This window comes from Branchiostoma floridae, chromosome 18 (assembly GCF_000003815.2).
Source record: "Branchiostoma floridae strain S238N-H82 chromosome 18, Bfl_VNyyK, whole genome shotgun sequence".
In the NCBI taxonomy this organism is placed as follows: domain Eukaryota; kingdom Metazoa; phylum Chordata; class Leptocardii; order Amphioxiformes; family Branchiostomatidae; genus Branchiostoma; species Branchiostoma floridae.
Genome location: NC_049996.1, coordinates 4,061,164 through 4,076,302, shown reverse-complemented (window position 1 = coordinate 4,076,302; position 15,139 = coordinate 4,061,164). Strand labels below are relative to the sequence as shown.

The 15,139-nt window shown below is 40.9% G+C and overlaps 1 protein-coding gene across 5 annotated transcripts in view; it reads left to right on the top strand.

The window, feature by feature from the left end:
* The first annotated feature begins 1,416 nt into the window (after window positions 1-1,416).
* LOC118405294 (ATP-binding cassette sub-family C member 8-like) overlaps window positions 1,417-15,139 on the top strand; it is a 30,114-nt gene continuing 16,391 nt past the window's right edge. For 2 of the 5 annotated variants that reach the window (XM_035804721.1, XM_035804725.1), the window contains exons 1-8: window positions 1,417-1,505; window positions 5,677-5,811; window positions 6,552-6,724; window positions 7,834-7,903; window positions 8,669-8,826; window positions 9,779-9,871; window positions 10,354-10,456; window positions 10,993-11,106. In XM_035804721.1, the coding sequence (XP_035660614.1) occupies window positions 5,704-5,811; window positions 6,552-6,724; window positions 7,834-7,903; window positions 8,669-8,826; window positions 9,779-9,871; window positions 10,354-10,456; window positions 10,993-11,106 (819 nt within the window). In that variant the 5' untranslated portion in view covers window positions 1,417-1,505; window positions 5,677-5,703. Of the gene's footprint in view, window positions 1,506-5,676; window positions 5,812-6,551; window positions 6,725-7,833; window positions 7,904-8,668; window positions 8,827-9,778; window positions 9,872-10,353; window positions 10,457-10,992; window positions 11,107-11,669; window positions 11,791-12,196; window positions 12,328-12,914; window positions 12,994-13,127; window positions 13,237-13,949; window positions 14,402-15,139 lie in introns of those variants that run through there. The other 3 variants (XM_035804724.1, XM_035804722.1, XM_035804723.1) reach the window with 3 other exon arrangements.

Sequence of the window (15,139 nt, the reverse complement as noted above, 5' to 3'; positions counted from 1 at the left end):
AAGCTTTTTCCCGTCCATTCCTTGATGGTGTCTGCCAATTTTTCTTCTACCTTCCCCTAGCACCATTCACAGTTCCTTGAAGGATGACTTGGGGCAGTCCATTTGACCTTATTACGTTTCCATATTACTTGGGTTTCCTTCTCTTCACTACTGTTAAGGAGTCTTTCATAATGACCGTATTGCCTTATGTTGTTTATAACCTCTTCGTTTGTAATGTGGTCAAGATAAGTTATCCCAAGGATTTTCTGAAACAGTGCCACTTACATCGGCTGTAAGTAGCAGTAAGAAGTAGATCCAGCCATTCTAACCCTGATGATGGTGCCTGATAGACATCGAAACGTTGGAAATGAGTAATATATTTTGTTGTGTTAGAAGAACTTTACTATATGAGTATTTTACTAACCTGATGAAACTATTAACGGATGAAAGAAAGGTACAATTTTTAGTACGAATGACAAGTTTGACTTCACTAAAGTAGCACAACGTACGAGACTATCTGGTCAGGTATTGTGAAATTTCTTTTGATGGTAATGTGATTGTAAGTCCTATAACATTCCATTATTACGATGACGACCTTTGATGACACAACAACCGTACAGTGACTTATGTCTACTACAACTACATCAAGTATCAAAATATTTCCATTGTGATGCACATTTATGGATATTGAGCAAGTGGACGGTTCCCTTGGAAAATGTACTTTGTAATGATTATGATAACAATTTTTGATATTGGATGTTCTATAATTTGCTGGATGATTATTTATTTTTGATAATCATTGACTATTGTTGATTTCATATGATTCACATTTTGTATCGTATAGATGACGGAAAGGCTGTGCAGGATATGCAGTATGGAAACAAAGAGAAGCTGCCTGATGGTGAGTTCTCATGTTACTTCCACTCAACATTTAGCTTTTGACGTTTTGTTGGAGATAGAACAAGTCAGACTGAGAGCATTTTCAATTGATCACTCGACTTCTCAGGCATCTATAACTACTTTGCCTCCATATACTTTTTCTGGGATTACAGCCTTATGAATGGAAATAAGATTATCCTTAAAATGACAGTATTTCTCCCACCTTTCATATCCTATGTTTAGTGTATCCTAGACATCTTATGCTGCATTAAGGTCTATAGGTTTGCCTCTATGTCTAATAGTTTGCACTATGTATGTAGACACTCTAAACAACAATGTAACAATTCTACATCGTCCTGCTGTAGCGTTAATTTTTGAGACGTTGTCAGAAGATGTTCACTCAGCTCAGTGTCAGTGTCATCGCAAAACTTTGAACAAGGTCGCAAAAATCGCACAATTTGCCCCCTCCTTTTCCTTCACTACATCCTTATAATGACTCTGCTACCTTGCATGGCATTTCTCCAGGTGAGCTAGGAAAGCTGGTAGAGACTGAGGAGAGGATGAAGGGGGACGTGAAGCTGGCATAGTACGTCATCTTCGCCGCTGCCTGTGGACTACACCTGGCTATCCTGGTCCTGAGTCTAGAGGTTAGTAAAACTGTTGTTCTGGGTAACGTCTGAGACTGTTTAAGGCTTAGGTCCCAACTGGAAAAAGGGCCCTGTGGGGCAGTTCACGGGTGTTTGGGGGTATTTTGGGGCTTGACCCCTACGTAGCCCCCGTGGGACACCTTGCAGCTCCCGTAGTGTTATTGGGCCCGGCCGGTTGAATTAAAGTCGGGCTTAAAATGAACCCGGGACCCCGTAACATATAGACGCCGTGACCTACCCGTGGGAAACAACGTTGGTTACCGCCCAGTGTCCGGCAGTACACCGGGACAAATTTGTGGCTTCGGAGCCCGACCAGGGCTATCATTACTCTCCAAGCAGAGGTTGAGTCGCGTAGATATAGTAGTAGTCGGAAAAATTACACTGCCGCTCCTCACTGCGTTCGCCCCGACTCCTGGCAGACAGGAAATGTCCCGCGGCGCGCTAGCTAGCGCGGCAGAAACCCTAAACTCCAGACTTAGCACCTAGGTACAAAATGCCCTGAATGTGTCAAAGCGATTAGATTCGATAGGCTTGTACCGTTCCGTTTTGAGGCAGAGATAAGAGGAGCGGCCGTGTAATTTTTCCGACTACTACTATATCTACGCGACTCAACCTCTGCTTGGAGAGTAGGCTATCATACCAGACGGACAACAGTGCAATTGGGACCTAAGCCTAACATGTGTAACTCCCAGTTCTTCTGCCACATGAATTCACGTTAGTGCACGGCAACATGTGACAGAGAGGTTGGAGGGTCTAGGTTTCAGTTCATATTTCTCACAGTCTGCTGCGAAATGGCATTAGATACTAGAACTGCTGAAAACGTTGGTTTGTTTCGGGTAAACATTGAGTTTTGGCTCGAGCGTTGCTGTGAATATTCATGTAAGATAAGTTGCAATACCGCACCCCATGGATGATTAAATAAACAGTAGTACTAGAAGTTTAGTCATAATTGGGTCGGTTATATGCATATTTTTTTTCTTCTGGACAACATCTTAGATTTGCCGAAGAAAATTCAATGGGCTTGCCCTAATCACTAAGTTTGTTTTTTCACATGTATTAGGTACAATGTATTGCCTTTATAATAGATAACTTTATTGCACAACAGTTGTACGAGGTACAAAGTATGGCATCTACATAACTACAGTTCTATAGCTTAACTAACTAATACAGGAATTGTAGTATGGGATAAGCTTCTTACAATCATTGGAAGCTTTTACAATCAGTTGAGGAGTTTCTAATATCCAAACCTTCTTTGATATATTTTCCTATATCTGCCATGCAGGGATTGTCACATGTCATGATGTATTTGAATTTGCACTTCAGGTCCATTGAGATAAATCCTTGTGTATAAAATGACAACCTTCTGTATAGAGAATTGCGTATTTCAGAATATTTGGGACATACAACCATAAAGTGATATTCGTCTTCAATTAACTCTGGACAGAATGGACAAACCCTCTGGTCGATAGGGATTTTTTTGAATCTCCCGGTTTCTATATTTAATTTGTGACAGCTAATTCTGAGTTGTGTGATTGCCCTACGAACGTCAAGGCGCTTTATGGTTGAAATGTAATTTTCTTGCTTGTAAAGCTTGTTCAATGTAGAAAGAGAGGAGAGTTTAGAATTTGTTCGAATAGAGGAATGCCAATTTTGCACGTATATATCTTGTAAACGTTGTCGTAACTGAGTGTTAATTGTATCTATGTGGTATGATCTCGGGTTCAGCCATATGTGTCCAAAGCCTTGGTAATTTAGGATATTTTTTACGTGGACAATCCAATCATGTTCTCCGAATGAAACAGTATTGTATGCCTCACGAAGAAGGGCATCTTCGGGCAAGTTAACTAAACGATGCCAATATTTAACAAGTTGCAATTCTGCATCAATCATAGCTGGGAAAGTTCCCAATTCTCCCCTGACACCATCGTTTGAGGCTTTGGCATGAATGCCTAACAGAAATTTTTGGAAGCGCATGTCAATGACGTCAAATTCTGGAATTTGTTGATTTGAATCTAGGTTTATAATTTGGAAGCCGTTCTCTTGTAAAATTTGGCTATTGGCATGACGCAGTAGTGTTTCTTTATCTGTATTTCTTTCCAAACATACAACATAAGTACTATTCAATGCAGAAGATGTGGTTTTTCTAATGGTAGCTGGAAAGTTATCTTGAATGTCAAGTTTTTTAAGTAAAGTAGAAAAAACCTTTGAGGAGGATTCACAGATGTTATTGGTATGACTTTAGAAAAACGGTCAAAGCATGTGATTTCTGAACAGTACATAAAGATGGGTTTTACGAATTTGTCGAATAGATTTTTTCCGAGATTGATTGAAATGTCCTTATTGGAGAATAAAAAAGCCTTGAGTTTGAAAAGTGCTCTCATTGCTTTGGTTTTCAAATATTTCCTGGCGGTTTTGAATTTTCCGGAAGATGTGAAAGGAATTCCGAGGTATGTATAGCTGTCAGTGATTTCTATATTTTTGCCATAAATATGGAATTTATCTTTGTTATTCTTATCAGTACCTTTGCCAAAAACAACTACTTTGGTTTTTGAGACATTGACAGATAGCTTCCATTTCTTACAAATTTTTATAGGCAGTCAATACAATGCTGTAGCCCTTGTTTTGACGATGAAATCAGAGCGAGATCGTCTGCCCAGGATAAACAATTAAGAGATTTTGAGGTTAGGACTGCAGGATCACATTTTGTGGGGTCAAAGCACTTAGATATATCATTGATGAATAAATTTAATAATAAAGGACTAAGATTACATCCCTGCCGTACTCCGCATACAGAAGGAAAAGAGTTTGATAATCCATTATCTAATCTAACTGCATACTTCACATCATTATACATGGATTTTATAATATTAAAGAAATTTCCTCCAATACCACATTGATGCAACTTATAGAATAGCCCATCTCGCCAGACACTGTCAAATGCCTTCCTCATGTCAACAAAGCATACAAATAATTTCCCGCCTTTTTTCTTTGTGTATTTGTCTATTAGAGATTTTAAGATAAAAATATTGTCAGAGGTTCTACATCTTTTCCGGAACCCAAACTGGGTGTCGTCTAGAAGTTTATTTCTTTCTGCAAAGTTTTGTAGCCTGTTGTTTAGAATGAGTGTGAATAATTTGGATAGACAACTAGAAATCGCTATTCCTCGATAGTTGTCTGCATTACATTTATCACCTGATTTATGTATTGGCGTAAGAATGCTTGTATTCCAGTTGGAAGGAAAGGTGCCTTTATTAAGTATAGTATTGAAAAGACTCACTAAAGGTTGACATAGATGTTTTGCACCATACTTTAACATTTCATTTGAGATTGAGTCAATACCGGAAGCTTTTGCCGTTTTTTATAATTTCAAACCATTTAAGACTTCCACTGGAGTGAATGGGAAATCTATATGTAATTAACATAAATCAATATAAAACTGTAATTCTGTTTAACTGAATTATTGAAGACAGTTCTCGCTATTGCCATTTTTTAACTTACATTCGATGATCAAGAAGGTGTCTCAGATCATATTAATTACACAGATAGTACTGGTTATACAGTCAAACCTGCCCGAGCGACCACCTCTTCTCAGCGACCACCTGGCCATTTCGACCGCTTTATCTCGGTCCCGATTTATTTTCCCATTGACGTAAGCATTAAGCGACCTTTTCTCAACGACCACCTGGCCAACGCGACCGCGACCGGCCAAAATTGGGGCCTATAACGACCGCATTATTTTCAAGATTGAGGTTATCATCGATTTTTGATGAGAATTAGCGCGATTTTGTGCCGAAATCGGCCAGTTTGCGTTGGATTTTAGGGTTAAATTTACAGTTTACAGTGTGCGTGTTGTATTTGACCTCGCTTCTTTGCGTGCGTGCAGTGTGCTTGCTATTTGCCATTAAACACAACGGCAACCATTTATACTTTGCATCGGGCATGTTTTGAGTCGATACTCTTCTCAGCGACCACCTGTCCAAATCGACCGCTTTTTCCGGTCCCCCGGGTGGTCGTCTTGGGCAGGTTTGACTGTATTCGGAAATATTGACATTTCCTTGACGAATGAGCGACTAAAATCTTCACAATGTTATTGATATTTGTTTTTATTATTGAACAGGTGTCTTTGTTGAAAGTCACACAGGTGTTACAGGTGTACTTGTACCTTTTGCAGCTGTGCCAGGCAGGTGTGGCATTGGCCATGGACTTCTGGTTGGCAGATTGGTCAGCTAGCCACGTTGGTGGCAACATTGATGCGTGGAATCTTACAGAGGCGAATGCCAACTACACTCAGGGAAACTTATCACAGGTATCTTATCCCTTATTATGTTACAATTCAATAAAGGCTTTATATTCGTACACAAATTAAAGCGCTTACCAACAAGCTTTCGATCAGTCCTCTGATCCTTCCTTCCGGAAGTGTGACTTAGGTTTTGGGTCATTACAACTTGAGAAGGATCAGAGGACTGATCGAAAGCTTGTTGGTAAGCGCTTTAATTTGTGTACGGATATAAAGTCTTAAATTGTAACATAATGTTGGCTACCGTCACAGATGAACTTAAATTCAGGTATCTTATCCCTTCTTTTTATCTGTGTTCACACTGGGGGTATCATCTCAATTCGAATAGCTTTTCAATTTGGTTTCGTTCACTGGTGCCCCCTGTGAAGGAAATTTTTGCGCACTAGAACGGTCTGCGCAGAGCTGTATATGTAGATTAGAGGATGAAGTCTGCCATCTCTGATCGTCTTGTTGTGCATTATGCAAATGCAGGACACTACTCATTACCAGCTAGGGTTTCCCTTCAAATGTGCACGCTTGGAAAGCTGCAGTTAACAGTTCCCTCTTTGAATCTACTTCAGGTTATCTATTTGAAATATTTGACATTGTATACTGTTATCGGTATTAAAACATGTCTTCAAATATGACAATGTGAAATAATTTTCGAGGTAAAATTGTTATATAGACTATCATTGTTTATTCTTATATATTAATGTGTATACATGACTTGTTGATAATAAAAAGGCTAGTGTTGTTTGCTCCTTCCTTAGCCAATGGACGTTCCGGACACAACAGGGTACTACATTACAGGATACACGGGTCTGTCTGTGGGCGCCATTGTCCTGACAGCTGCGGCTGTGGCTGCCGCCATCCTGACCAGTCTGAGGGGAGCCAGGGTCATGCACGACAGGATGGTACACAACATCGTCAGGGCGCCGCTGAGGTATAGGACGTTAAGTGGAGGCCCCGTGTCTGGGGAGAGCCATACCCCAGGCACGTTAAAGAACCCGTCACACGTGCGATGGTGCGGTGTGAGTGGTCCCAAACCTACAGTACCTTGGCCGCACCTCGGGCAATTACTGTCGTATTGAGGTCACCTGAGTGGCGCCGAATGGCAGCTCGCTCCAGACACATGCGACAGTCGTATTGATGTCACCTGAGTGGCGCCGAATTGCAGCTCGCTCCAGACTCTTGCGATTTAGCCCCGCCTACTGTAAGCTCCTCGCAATTCAGCCCCTGGCTGCAAAGAGTGAGTAGTCGGCCCACTCAATAATAATATTTTAAAACATAATAATAATAGGTAGGCACAGTGTGGACTAGAAAGAACAGAAGACACTATAAAAGACCTCTGGCCAATCATGGCGGCCATTTTTAATATCCTGAGTTCATGCACCAAAACGAGGCTGCAGCTGTTGCCCCCTGCTTCTAAGTCTGTATTGCAGTATAGATTGGCCATTTTGGGGGCTACATTTCATCTCTCTAAGGTTAAATACTCTGGCACATATGGTAGGTCAGGGTGGACTAAGAAGGAATAGGTGATGTTGTAGTTCATGTGACAAACTCCTGGTTGTTTGAAGTCGATATTGGCCCCCGTCTTGCGGTTGAGAGAAAGTTCTCGGGGAGGTGCCTCGACCACGTTAGATAGCCTCATTACTCATAATTTGGGTACCTACTGGATAACAAAATACACTTGGTGATATATATGTATATGGTTTCATATCACAACATATTTAATATTGAATCTTGGGCCACTTAGTTTCGTTAAAGTGCGTCACGTCTGGTTTCCGAAAAACAGTGCATTGTAAGAGAGGTAAAAAGGTCATGCACATAAGGATGCACCGACCGGGGGATGATATCGACTTTCAACAACCTTTGACCTATTGCTGACGTTATAGGTACAGTACATCACTTGTCCACGGCGATTGGGCGAGAAAGCTTAAGACGATCAAGATGGTAGAAAATTCCAGAGAGTCAATTTTCAAGGAGGCAAATGAAAACATTTATTCGTTCATACTATACAAGTTTAACGTTTTCTTCCCGATATTTTTTCAGGTTCTTCGACACTACCCCTACCGGCCGTATACTGAACCGCATGGCAGGAGATCAAGGCTCCCTGGACAATGTGAGTTAATGCACGATTGATCAAACGATCAGCAACTGGGTATTTGTGTAGATTATGTACATACACTTTAGGTACTATTCAACAGTCAGACTGGTATACATATTTTTGTCGTCAGTACTAAATGTAGTAAAAACTTTGTTATATATGTTAAGTCCAGTTTAATTACATCAAGATGGACTGATGTCGTCAGCTACAAGTTAAAATAAGGTGAATAATCTAATTGTACATAATCATGCATTAGGTTCCAAGGCTTTGCATATCTATGCATAAAGTTCCAATATTTATGCTTAAAGTTACATGGGACCATTGTATCTGTTATACATCATCCATGATTCATAACTATTCATAATCATTGGAACTTTATGAATGACCAATTATGCATACTTATGTATAATATTATGCACATTTGGATTGAGAACGTCATTTTACTTATAATATGCATCTTATGTTATTAGCCCATGTAGATGTAAGTTGACTAAGATATGGAAAGTTACTCCAGAATAAAACTGGAACTCGAGAGTTAGACAGAATGTATAATTGTGTAACATTTTGCGGTTAGCTCTAGAATTTAAGATTTAAGGTCTGAAGATAGGCAGTACGTTTTTTACACTGTAATTAGGTTGTGGTGACATTCTAGTTCTAAGTCTCTGTAATGCATCAATATTTACTTTAGTTTGTCAGAATCCTTTTTCCTGTGCTCTTATTACCCACATTTATTACTCCGAGCCCCGATTTTTTTCTCCTTTTTTCCCTATTCTCCACTAGAACCTACCCGGCAACATGGAACTCTTCCTTAGGTCTGGCTTGAAGATCGTGTCAGCCATTGTCGCCGTTGCTGTGATCACCCCGTACTTCCTTATCGGCATGATTCCCATCATCGTCTTCTACTACTTCATGCAGAAAATCTATCGTGCTACAGCTAGGTTTGTTTGTTTGTTTGTTGACGAACTCAAACTCCCACGCAGGGCTGATCACGCAGCATAAGGTATCACCCTTCCATGAATATTTATGAGCTTGTCTAAATTTCTCTCTGGCCAATCAGCGCTCAGATTTTAAATTTTTAATATTTTTCTGTTCTCTCTTGGGTCTCTCGTTGCTATGGCAAGCAGCGGACAAACAACGTACGACCTGGCGTACACCGATATCTGTTTATGTTTGCATGATGATATTATTTCTTCGTAGTTCTGTCCGTATCAGGTAGTGCCGTTGTTACCCGATGCCTACAGAACCGACAATTCGTACCCGATAAACAAGTTTGGACTGAAGAAACAGCTGTGAAACGACAGTGCTGGTACTCTTGTCTTGAAGATAAATGAAGGCGCCTTATGTGAGATCTTTGGACAACACGAAGGCTTTTCTCTGATTCGCAGACAGTTGCGTATTGGCCACGCCCCAAAATACCCTTTTTCTGAAGCTGAAAAGGCAGGGTTGGTACCATAAGGCAGTTGTGTATGCCAAGGAATCAGCTCTGCACGGGAGGGCGGACTACCATGGCCTTTAGATTTAACACATAAATTATTTTACAGAAAGTCTATTGCTTCTTGAGACTGTTAGAAACAAATGTACTGCAACGTGTCTGTCCATCAAAACAAACCTTCTGACAATTGCCCTACGTTTTAGAGACAGAGTCTGAACTGTTACATACACAAAAGTTGCTAAGCACATGTTCCTTAGTCATGATGGCAAAGTCGTAATAGCTTAATGATTCTGTACAAACACACTTTTTTTTTGCAAAACACACTTACTTTTTGTCTGTGTGACACACTAGCTTTTTTTGCAAAACACACTTTTTTCTGCGTGAGACACTTATTTTTCTGCGCGGCACACTTCCTTTTTCTATCGGCCACGGTAAGTAGTACTTTAATCCCGTCACAGAGAACTGAAGAGGATCAACCTCATGAAGGAGTCTCCAGTGTACAGTCAGCTGTCACAGTCTTTTGGCGGACTTTCTACTATACGGGCCTACAGGTAAGATATCCATATTAATAATGAAGGAAATACTTGGGTTTATTGATTGTCGTAATGTTTTACAAATGCAAGTTGCGTGATTCACCCGAGTCGAATTTTGCAAAACGTTGCAAAAACTCCAAAAATAGTTTTATTAGGTTGATAAAATATAGGATATAGGAGAATCCTTGTACACAACCAGGTTACAGAGTCGGTATTGATAAGAAAGTCAATCCCAGTGATGAACCGGGACGAGGGGGAATACAAACTTGGCCACGTTTGGGATAGCGTTCTCGCTGCAAAAGCGCCACCTACATCGGCTACATATAGCGGTGAGAAGCATAACTCCAGTCAGAAGCTCTGAGGATGGTGTCATTGAAACGTAAACAAGTAAGTTTAACCTGGTTTTGTACAAGAATTCTCCTATGTTACCTATTGTATTAGCAACAAAGAACCGAGCCGCTGTAGGTTGATTTTAGAAATATTTTGTGTTGGATGAACAGAGCAGAAGAGAGATTTACGAAACAGATGATGGAGAGATTGAACGACTCCTTTGTCCCACTTTTGTACTCGATGGGGGCGGAAGGCTGGATGGGGGTGCGACTGGTAAGTCATCACTTACAGTATGTCCTAGATTATGATGAATACTATAGGTGTGAGGAGTAGCGTCCCTGCCCATGAGGAGCTTCCCCCCCCCCACACACACTCACACACACACAAACATAACGAACAAAAGCAAAAAGCGACCACCCAACTTAAACCAAAAGACCCTTGTCCTAATCCGCGTCCGGAGTCTTCAACCACATGAAGTTGGACGTGTATATGAAAGATGAAGAAGATACTTTAAGCTAGTATCTAGTAAACCTCTTAGGATTTTTCCCGTTTGATATATAAGACTTGGTTGATACTTACCAAGTCTTATATATGTAAAGGGATTAATCTCTTCAGTGTCCTAAGATTTTCACTACATAATTCTAACTTATTCAAAAGATGCTATGATCGTAATCATTGTTTTTTTTGTACTTAGCATGCAGTTTCTGTATGGTCTACCAGGTGGAGCTTAAATTCATGAAGGAGTGAAGTCTGATGGTCTCGGTCAGTTTGTTCTTAATGCTTACAAATGATGATGACAAAATTTCCAGGTGTGTGCGGGCGCTGTTATAATTTTCGTTGCGGGCCTGTCGTCTGTAGTCGCGGGGCTACATGGACTGGTGTCACCTGCATGGGTCGGACTCGCTATATCATACGCCATCCGGGTATGTATGCTTTCTTGTGTTTTCTTTAGTCTTTGGTACGGTCCCAATTACACCGGTGCCTTTTCAGGTGAATAGCCCCGGCCGGGCCCCGAAAACAGAGATTTGTCCCGGTGGACTGCCGCGTGCCCACTGTTAGCATCCGGGGGGAATTAGTAACCGGGTCCTTGAATAATTATAAGTTGGACTTAAATTCAACACGGGCCCCGCCGGTTAGCCCAGGGGTACCATCCGGGTATCGTATGTTATTCAGCTATTCGCGGACAAAAAAAAAACAAAACAGTGAATGTCTTTAAAACGCGAAGTGGTAGTGCGAGAGATTCATGTAATTCCTTTTTTTCTAGTTTGGATTTGTTCTTTACTGGTATAGCAGATTTCTCAACGTTTTTAGCCACTTTTGCCACAATTTGGAGTTAACTCAAGCAATTGTAGTAAAAATCATAGGGTCATAAACGACAACAGATAAGCTTTCTAATGATATATAACGCGATGCAACAGATATATTATTGGCGGACATATGTTTGACTGAAATCACTCTGTGTTTAATGAGCTTATTGTCCTTACAGATGCAGGTACAAATGTTTTCTGTGGTGAGTGCCTTTGCCAAGGTAGAAGCAAATATGACGAGTGTAGAGAGGGTGGAGATCTACTCAAGAGTGCCGGGAGAGATTTACGAACAGAAAACAGGTCAGTTTGTAAATTCAATTTGTTAAGTTAAATTGTAACTTTCAACACCAAGAATTGAAATTACCCAAATTTTGGGGCTAATAAACTCCATGGGTCACGATAGTTGCTGGATGGGCAATCCATTGTCTCTGTAATGTCATGTCATGTTGCTAGACTTGGCTAGACTAGCGACTTGGTGAGCTGTGGATATTATGTTGCCATCCCTCAACAGAGACGGGGGGCGCAATAGGCGTTTTTTTCAAATTTACCACAGCCCACCGAGTCATTTGTCCTACAGTGACCTCACAGAAGCAAAAGATTGCTCATTTCAGAGCTATCCATTCGAAAATTTGAGTAAGTCTAATCATTTTGATGTTGGAAGTAACAGTTAGAAACTCAGACGAAGAAATATTGGATGCATGTGCAGGTAACACCATACCTCCCGAGGAATGGCCGAAGTCCGGTACAGTTCAGTTAGAGAGCGTGACTGCCCGGTATGACCAGACTCTGGACCCTGTCCTCACCACGGTAACGGCTAACATCAGGGCAGGGGAGAAGGTATGGATGATCTTCCTCGTTATCATTGTTGTGACGTCACCTTAGTCAATGCTTGGTATCAGTTCGTATGATTCTCGAAGACGCAAAACTAGCACTGGTGTGCTGTGTGTAACTTCGAATTGTTAGTATTAATCTCTGTATTGTATGTGACCTAAGATGATGATAACTTCTAATGATAATAGTATATGTTAAAAAGCGTCATGCTTCCTCCTCATTCTGAGGGCACCTACATACTAATAGATTCACCCTAACAGATCTAATAGGCAAATCTAGTTTAGTGTAATCGGGACTATGTAGTAAAGAATAACCCTAATGAGGGCAGAAAGGGGGGGGGGGGTCTTGGCATCGCTATACACATAATTAAGAAGGAAGATGCAGGAATTTAATTATGCAAAATGTGACTATCTTGGCATGAAAATTAGGGATAGAAAATTGCTCCACAATAACTTTTTGCGATAAATCAAATAAGTGTCTTTGCTTCGAAGACAAGGAGCATGTGCACCCTCATAAATGGGTTGGGATTTGTTACATATGCAGTCTTGTATAACTTTTATGCAAAAGCTTTGATTTATTTTTCCACTTACTAGGTTGGCATCTGTGGCAGGACAGGAAGTGGGAAATCTTCCCTCACTCTGACTCTCTTCAGGATGATTGACATGTTTGAAGGTGAGCTTACACATTTTGTACAAATTTAGATTTATATGTTTTTGCTTTCGAACCATTGTACATTGGAACATCCGGCAACTTAGAGTTTATCTTCCAGCTATAGATAATGATGATCACATTTCGTACTTCTCCAGGTGTGATATCCATAGATGGAGTGGACATCAGTCGTGTGCCCTTGACCTTGCTGAGGTCACGCCTGTCAATCATCCCTCAGGACCCCGTGCTGTTCAGTGGCACTATCAGGTCAGTGCCTGTTATAAATGACTCACAGCACAGGTAGTGACACTTCTGACCCTCCTATTGATTGAGAGGTTAAACATCACTTTAGTGCTTGTTATTACATTGTTTTATTATACGATTAGTTGCCATTGTGCCCTGTCAACCCTCTACCTCTGACCACGTCTGCATAAGGACCACTTGGTCACCGACATGCGGTCAAACCTGTACTATTGACCACCTCTATATAAGGACCACCTAGTCATTGATATACAATCAAACATAGACAAGTAACCACTTCTGCACAAGGACTTGGCCATATAAAGTCAAACCCGTGTAAGTGATCACCTCTACATTAGGATTGGCCATCGACATACATTGTTTACTGTATTAGTAAACACATCTACATAATGGTCACCTGACGATTGTGGTCACTTTTTATGGCCCTTCAGATTATTTCCCATGCACTCAAATTCAAAAACCTAGGAGTAGGGTCACTTATCTACCGAACTCGATTTCCTTATTACGAACAGGTTCTTTTAATTCAAGAGGCAAGACACTCCAGTGCAGTCGAATGCTCTTTATTACAACTTCTCTCACACTCTCACCTCTCTGGATCTCTCATCCTGACTCTGTCTGACCTACTTCCTAGCCTGTCCCTCTTAGAACCATGGCTTGTTCACTACCCGTTTTGTCATATCTATCTTACTCTAAACTTATTCCTGTCCCTTTGTGTTCAGGTTTAATCTGGACCCTGAGGAAGACAGTGATGATGAGGAGCTATGGAGGGCCTTGGAGATTGCACAGCTCAAGGATGTTGTTACAGACCTGCCCAGTAAATTGGGTAAGTGGGTAGTACCATCCAAAGCTCGCTGTCCCACACAGTACAAACATCATTGCTGTTTCAAGAGGTGTATTAAATGCAAACACATAGTTTGTGGAATTCGAACAATGGTTATTGTTGGCATTATGCTTGTAAAAATTGAGATATTGATTCTGTATCAGTATAACTGGTATTCCCTTTTAGCTAAACACACCAGTTTTACAGGCACGCAGCGCTAACAACAGGTAGTTATATTTACATTAGATTGCCTGTCACACCTTACCGTTGCGCATCTAGTTGTGCGTGTTCATTAAAGCTGTCTGATGAGAACGTCTATGGCGACTCCATGGCGACTCAGTGGCGACTCAGTGGCGACTCAGTGGCGACTCCATGTTCTGATGTATGTAGAAACGACAGCACGCTGATTCTTCTAAATGCTGGTAAAACATGATAAAAATATCAACATCTAAACAGATTTTAAGAACTTTGTCACTTTACTTTTATTCCAGATGAGATGGTAACAGAAGGTGGAGAAAACTTCAGTGTTGGCCAGAGACAGGTAAGTTGGTTCCCTGGCCTCTGTCACTAAATGTTGTCGATTTTTGTTGCCTCTTTTTTATCAACTCGGTTTGAATTTATAGCTGTGTAGTATAAAGCAAAGTAAAAATTAAGTGCATATTCTTCGATCTGTCCCCCTCTCCATCTACAGCTGTTCTGTTTGGCCCGAGCGTTTGTCCGGAAATCTAGGATCCTCATCATGGACGAGGCAACAGCTTCTGTTGACATGGAAACGGTGAGAGGTCAGAGGGTAGAGGTCGGGTGTAAAGGCCAAGGCATTTTGGAAGAAAGTAGTGACTGTGGGTCTAAAATCAAGGGAAAGAAGTACACTTTTACTTGATTTTAACGGGTTTTGGTCATGATTTAGAATTTGGGTCAATTAGAAATTTGCATCATGTTGTTGGGAATGCATTGACAATTCTTGACTCGCAAATCATCTTATTGTACACTTGTTTTTACTTTTTTTTTACAGGATGCTATTCTGCAGGATGTTATAAAGGTGGCCTTTGGAGACAGAACAGTAATAACTGTTGCTGTAAGTATAGTCTA